Here is a 7,729-nt window from a genome sequence, read left to right on the forward strand (position 1 = left end):
AATAACTTTTATCTTTTTAAAATAAGTCTTACATTTTTTTTTGTAGTTGGTAAGTACCAGGTATAGCAGGGGGCAGGGGCACCAATAGAGGATTCCCTGATTCCAACCTTTGCCTGGTTTTACCACGTGTGTATTGTGTGTATTACACCCTCTCTCTTGATCACTCCAACCAAAATGATCTATGGTCTGTACAGTACATGTTGTTCTTTCTTGGCTATAGCATCTGGGTGTCATATTCCTGTGTGATGCTACTCATCTCTGTATATTATTACATTTTTGTGTATATCACATCTCTGTGCTATATCTCTACAGCTCCCCACAGATACACATTTAAGATGGATATGTTACTGGTCAGGTCAATGGTAATACATCACTTTATAGAATTCTCTCTAAGCAGTGTATTTACCAAAGCTTGGCAAGCAATAACATTGTGAGAGATAAAGTACCAACCAATCAGCTCCTTTCATTATTCAAAAATAGGCTATAACATGTAAATTAGAATCTGATTGGTTAGTACTTTATCTCTCATAATTGTATCTCTCTCATAGCTTTGCGAATACCCCCTCTTATAAAACAATGGGGGACATTTACTAAGAATGTGTATTCTAGTTCACATGTGACATTGCTATGGGCAACCAATCAGAATCTACTTTTTTATTTAGCACCCACTAGAAGATAGTAGACAGGATCTGATTGGTTGCCCATAGCAACATCACATGTGAAGTAGAATACACATTTTAGTAAATTTCCACCAATCTGTTTAACAACATTTTTGCTATCATTAATTAATTAAGGCTTATTGTACAAACTGACACATTAGTGAAACGAAACAAAATGAGTCTGAGTGACGTTTATCAGCATTATCTAACAATTGTGATTCAACTCCCATTTTACTTCTCATAAGTTAGAAAACCCCTTGGCATCACAAAGTAACTATAAAGCCAATGATATATTATACTATGTTAATATAATCATCTATGGATGATTAATGACAAAATTGTTTTTAGTTTAAACTCCATGTATAGATGTAGGTTTTCTCCATGTTGGTGAATTTTTATAAAATGTACATTTACATCAGTAATATGTTGAAATTAAATTAACTGCTGAACAAAATAATTGTCTTTCGACAACCGATTCATCGTCATGTTTGATAAATGTTATGATACTGATGTGCAATTGTTAATTCATCCTATAGCATCATTGTATCTTGGATTTTTGTCATCAAAAACACTTTGTCCTTCTTCTTATAAAGGCAGTGTTCAGACCTGGGAGCTTTTAAAGGCAAACACATAACATAAATAATTACAATAAAATAAAAATAATAAGAGAGAATTTTTGGGGGACAACTTACGGAATATTCTGTGCGTTACTGAAACTGCAAAGGATCCCCAAAATCCACAGGATAGACATATTCTGCAACAAGCAGAGTTCAGTACACACGCAGGACTTTACCCAGTGCCCCTACAGGGGTATCTGTCTTCTTTTCCAAGCATACAGCACAGGAGGGGGGAGTGTGCCCTGAGGGTGGAAGGAGCAGTGTGCTCTCTGCTCTCCCCCCCTTTCCAAGTTTGTGAAGGATTTAACCCTTGTTCTGACTTGTTCTTCCACAGTGCTTGTTACTGTAAATAATCCGGACTTCCAAAGTATATCTTGGTTCTGCCCAATGTACTCTTCCTTATTGGGTATGACTGTAAATTCAGTTCCCTCTCCTGAACTATTTACCTAATCTCTAATATTTCTCTCTACACACAGTAGGTGCTATATTTTTCTCCTTCTTCTTCTTCTTCTTTGTTTTCTAATATATTATTTAACTTATTTTCACTGTCTATAACCTCCCCACTTCTTATTGTACCCCCTTTGCCATTCTAAGCTAGCTTTCCTCACATGCAAACCACAGTGCTCCACAGTAAGCATGATGGAGCAGTAGAGTAAATGAAGCAAGTTTTAGAATTGTGTGAGCCCTACTTAGTCAGTCTAAAGGGAGTGTAAGTTTCACCAGCCAAACCCCAACTGGGGAGGGCTGGGCATTCAAGGAGGGAAGTGAGGGAGGGGGCCTGGTCCTATAAATCACTAGCAACAGACCCTTTAAAACAAGATATATGGCAGGCTCCCTTTTTCCCTCCTCCCTTATGCTAACTCAATGAATGACCTTAAGCTGTAAGGGACAGAATGGGGGGAGAGGAGGATATTAAAACAGCCCCTAGGGGAATATGCCTTGATCCCTCTGGTATTCCTCTCTACCAGGGTCTACAGATACTGTAGTTAGGAGTATACAGGCAATTATTGATGACATACAGTTAGGCAAAGAGACTGTAAAGCCACAGTGTATTAGAGTGAGCAGAACATCATATTAAGTAAAAAAAAAAATTAAAATATTTATTTATGTTTTAGTATAAAAATAGACTAAAGATATGTGTCATTTAGAGACTACAGTAAGACCATTGGGCCAAAACTATTAAGCCTTAACAAGTGATAAAGTGGAGAGTGATAAAGTACCAGCCAATCAGTTCCTAACTGCCATGTTACAGGCTATGTTTGACAAATGACAGATACAAGCTGATTGGCTGGTATTTACTCTCCACGTTATCACTTGTTTAGGCTTTACATTTTTTTTACCCCATTATGCATAAAGAGGGTTATTCACGTTTGTTCGGTCCGATGTTGTGCGTCTGCATTCTCATGGTAATGAGGCAGTGACGCTGGTGCGGGGGGCGGGTAGCTGACATCACCGGATGTCAGATGCCCGGCCATATCCGTGCCAGCGTGCACGCATATGTAAGTAACTTAAAAGTCACTTATATATGCGTGCACGCAACACATCATTCGATGGTCGGCGTGTGGGCGGACTCGCAAGGCTGCGAAATCGCAGCCTAGCGAATCAACCAGAATAACGTGCCAAAGTCTGTCAACAGAGTCATATTATATATCATGAATGCGCCCGCTGCTGGTATTCAAATGTTTCTGGCAACAGGCGGGCACACTTATTTCAACTTACCAAACCTGGGAGTAGCGAGCTAAAGGACGAGATAAGTCGCCCGTTTGAGCACCCAAACTGGACTTTTCTCGTCACCCCCTTAATTTGGTTGGGTTTAGGTGCTTTATGTGCCTAAACCTGACCTAATGGGCGTCATATGATAAAATTCACCATTTGATTATCGCCCCATCACTTTAGATGGGATATCAGGTGTGATAAAACATTTGAACCCCCCCCCCCCAGGTGTTAAAGGATGCACACTGGTTCTGTGGTTGGCTAAATTCAAGTCTGTATTTTGGTATCCGGATGATAGATCAACAATGTATTGGTTGACAGTCAATACATCGACACATATGTTCGACATGCATTAGATCGAGGTTGGCAGAGCTCAAGTTTGACAGGTACAAAAGATTGACATGACACTGGTCGACACACAAATGGTCAACACCTGTTTTCACAAGTGTGAAACATGTTTTCACAACATTGTTTTATTATCCAGGTGGACATCTAAATGAAATAGTATCCTGTGAGGTGCGAAGTGAGCCATCTTGCCTGAACCATGTAAAGCAAAGCAAGCTGACGAGGGTACACTTTCAGACTGAAAGTGGTTACATAACCTAAAATAGCCCAGATTTGGCACAAAAAGCAAAACAAAAACAAAAATGTGTCGACCATTAGCATGTCAACCTTTTCCACTCCTGCCCTTATCTATCAACCTTGTAAATATAAAAATCTCTACTGCACAACAGGTTTTAAGTTCTGTATATAAAGGATGAGAAACACAATAGTGCAGTGGTTCCCAAACTTTTTGCATCACGGCACACTAGATTATAATAATATTTGTCACGGCACCCCTACAGTAGGTGCAATGTTTGCTACCGAGAATTTCAGAAAACAATATTAAATTAAATAAGTTGTGCTTATATGTCATCCTTAGGTCCAGTAATGTGTTGAGGGACAGAATTCACTTCTGTTTATCTACATATTTTAAAACTGGAAGCCACAAGCTCTGATTTTGCCTATTACATTGACCATAAATAATTTGAATTGGTTCTGGACCACCAAACCGAGGCACTCCAGGGAGCCTAGGCGCACAGTTTGGGAACCACTGCAATAGTGAATTATGAGCTCCATTCAAAAGCCAAACACTGCCACATTTGGACCAGCATATATAATAAACCTACTGTATATCTATCATATATGCTTGATTTAAGCCACCTACACCGGGAAGGGAGCACGGCCATCATTAACGAGGACCTCCCTCGTCTGAACCTGCCGGATGAAGGAGGGGGTCATTGACGATGTGTGGGAGCATGCATCGTTAGCGATATTGACTGTACGCACTAAACCAGGGGTAGCCCACTCCAGTCCTCGAGAGCTACCAATAGTTAATGTTTTCCAGGTCTCCACACAGAGGGGTAGATTTATTATAAGAGCGCCGCTATAACACTCCCTGCTTCGCCTCATTAGCGAGGCGAAGCAGGAGGGGACACCGACAAGATCTACTAAGATCTTGCCGCCGAAGCGGGGGAGCGCTAACTCCCTCCTCCGGCGATGTCCCCTCCAGCTGACAGCGCATCAGTTAACACTGACGCACTCTCTGCTTCTCCCCGGCCGGCTGGACTGCGCATGCGCGGGATCTCGCTACTCACGTGAGATCCCAGCGCAGCTCAGCTCCAGCAGCATGGACAGCGCTGTCCCTGCTGTAGGTATAGGGCATCACCGCCTGCAGCTGGTGAAGTCGACAGCTGCAGGCGGCGGAACGGTCAGCGATGCTGACCGTTGATAAATCAGGCAGGGGCGCAGCACGAAATATCGTAGCTGCGCTATGCCTCCTGCCCCACAGCGCCGCACGTTAGACACCCGCTCGGCACGTTTCATAGATCAGGGGAAGCGCTATCCCCTGCCATAACGCACGGGGATAGCGCATATTCCCCTGATCGCCGGGTCATAAATCTACCCCAGAATCACAAGTGAAGCATTTAGCTCCACCTGTGGATCTTTTAAAATGCGTTAGTCACTAATGAGTGTACCCGTGTAAATGTGAGGTAAGCTAAAACATGTGAACAGTTGGTAGATCTCGAGGACTGGAGTTGGCTTCCCCTGCACTAGACGATACTGTTAACAATATAGCCTAGTGTGTATTGGGATTTAAAATCAGGCCCTAATATATATATATATGTGTCCTCTTATGGATACCCCACGGCGTGGGTCTGAAAACACAGCTGCTTGAGGCGACACTGGTATAAACAACGATAAGGTGAAGAAAAAATGCTACATACATATTATATACACATTAACACACACACTGTATATTTATTATATATATGCTTTCCATATACATATGTAAAGTAGTTTTGTCCTTAAGGCACTGAATGTTTCAACACATTTAATAAATACCAGAGATTTTATTTCATATATTCCTCTTCATATAATCTCAGCGGGGTACCATACATTGTACTTTTTATATGTTTTCGTACTGTTTAGAACATACTGTATTGCAAAATGTTCCTCTATTTATTTAGTAAAATGGTCACTTAGGGAGTCTTATTTTTTTTAATCTTAAATGAAAAATAGTACATTTAACAGAAAACGACAAAAGAAAACCATTGCACACGTATATACGTAGGGCAATATATATATATATATATATAGAAAGGTTGCTCTCAGGGGGTCCCAACTGGGGCTGGTCCCAAGAAACAGGCGGCACTCAAAGGGTTAAGGAATAAATCCAAATTTATGTAGACAATTTGTGCATCATGTCAGCATACAGTCGTGTCGACGTTTCAAAGCCGGTGAGGCTTTTTCCTCAGGACGTGCAGTACATAAAGTGCATAGGGTGCTGTGAACAATAAAATTCTTTTATTCGTTTTTTCATACTTTACTATCCAAATTGGCAATTGAAAATATAATAGTATGCCAAGCTCAGCAAGGCACCATGCATGAAGCATGGTAAGTGCAGCGAGGGGACAGGGTACACGTATATGGTGTCAATGTCGACAGACACGAAAAACTCATGTTGACCTTGTTCATGTTGACAATGTTCATGCCGACCTAAAGCTTGCGACCATGGGTATGTGGATCATTGTTAGGTGTCGACTTATTCACTGTCGACAATTAGTGGATGACCTAGTGACTGTCAACTTAGACATTGTCTACCATCTGTGCCGTAACCCTATGTAGCTACTACACCACCTTCTTTCATACCAAGCAATCCTAATTAAAATTCATAATCTTCTGCTCCACCTTCAAAATGCTTTTATCTCAGCTCCACAAACCATTTCCTGAACCTATTTGTCTCTCCAAATACTGTCCCATTTTTTTTCTTCTGTCATTTGCTGTCAAACTACTTGAAAGTTCCTGGGCCGCTATGTGTGGCCTCAGTCTTCTCCTGCATTGCTCCTATTTATAGAACTCCCTCCATTACATGACCCAATTTCCCTGTCAGAACCTTGGTGATTGATGTCCTCGAACTGGAGGCAATGAGTGGTCAATTGAAGACGTGGAGGTTTAATATAATTCTTCCACATACAAATGATAAAAACAGCAGGAACGGAAATTGAAATGATAAAACACAAATAGAATTGTTAGAAACGAAAGAACCCAAGGTAGTGATTACCTCAAAACAGAGGTGCAGAATCTAAGCTGTCGGTGGTGTTTACCCCACAAGGGGTTTTGGACTTCACAGGCCCCGACAGCTAGGTCTTGGCCCCCCAATAGAGTTCTTTGAAACAACTAGAGTCCAAGTAGTAAACAAGAGTTCATGAAGGAACTTAGGTATTGTTGTTTAGCATCACATAAATGGCATAACAGGATCAGTTAGGGTCGATGACAAGGAGAAGCAGCTGGGATTGATGGAGAACAGAATCAGCTGGTACCAATGGTATGAGCAGGATCACCTGGGACCGATGGAGAACAGTATCGGCTGGGACCGATGATGAGAGAAGGAACAACTGGGATCGATGGTAAAAGCAGGAATATTTGGTACCAATGTTGACAGCAGGATTGGTTGAGACCAATGGAATCGATGGTAGGTGAATCGGATGACCGATGGTATTGATGGCCAGATGTCTGCAAAGGAGAGCAGTCCATGGCAACAGGCTATCAGGTACAATGAGGAGTGCAGGGTACAACTTCATATACAGAGCTATGTGACTTATGGCACTGGTGATCTGCCCCTTGTGAGTCAGGAAGCTTTATACCCTGAGGAATCATGAGATTGGCTGCAGCAGTCAGCTGACAGAATGGGTGCTCAGTATTGGAAGAATCTGGATCACATGATAATGGACAAGATGGCACTGCTCAAGCTGCCGGCTTGGAGGGAAACAGACCACGTCAAATACTGGCATGAACCTGAGCATTCTGGACACAGATGGCCCGCACAGTTCTTCGGCAAGTGCACCATCTAAACATAGCTGTAGCACCAGCATGGATGTAGCATGAGCCCGGATGCCAGCGACAGCGTGCTGAGTCTGTGACACTTCCCACTGTAAAATTCTCCAGCATTCCAACAAAATCCATCATTCATTCTTATATAGCTTTCCTTTGTTTGGATCATTGTGGAAACCCCACTTATTTCATGCACCTTCTATTTATCGTTGAATCCAAATTTGTCCTAATGTTTACATCTGTCCTGCCATCTAGACTGTAGGCCATCAGAAGCAGACCTTTTTACCCTACGTCTCATATCAGTAACCTTATTGTTACTTAGGATGTGGTGAGCATCCCGGCAGTTAGGATGCCAGCATTCAGTAT

The 7,729-nt window shown here is 41.9% G+C and overlaps 1 protein-coding gene across 3 annotated transcripts in view; it reads right to left on the bottom strand.

The window, feature by feature from the left end:
* Positions 1 to 1,936, bottom strand: part of CPAMD8 (C3 and PZP like alpha-2-macroglobulin domain containing 8) — a 120,175-nt gene extending 118,239 nt beyond the window's left edge. For all 3 annotated transcript variants that reach the window (XR_014473293.1, XM_083180884.1, XM_083180871.1), the window contains exon 1: positions 1,352 to 1,936. Coding sequence is in view for 2 of the 3 variants with exons in the window: in XM_083180884.1 (XP_083037010.1) it covers positions 1,352 to 1,410 (59 nt within the window). In the remaining variant the exon portion in view is untranslated. The remainder of the gene's footprint in view (positions 1 to 1,351) is intronic.
* Positions 1,937 to 7,729: the final 5,793 nt, after the last annotated feature.

This window comes from Crinia signifera, chromosome 1 (assembly GCF_055691185.1).
Source record: "Crinia signifera chromosome 1, ASM5569118v1, whole genome shotgun sequence".
NCBI classification, from domain to species: Eukaryota; Metazoa; Chordata; class Amphibia; order Anura; family Myobatrachidae; genus Crinia; species Crinia signifera.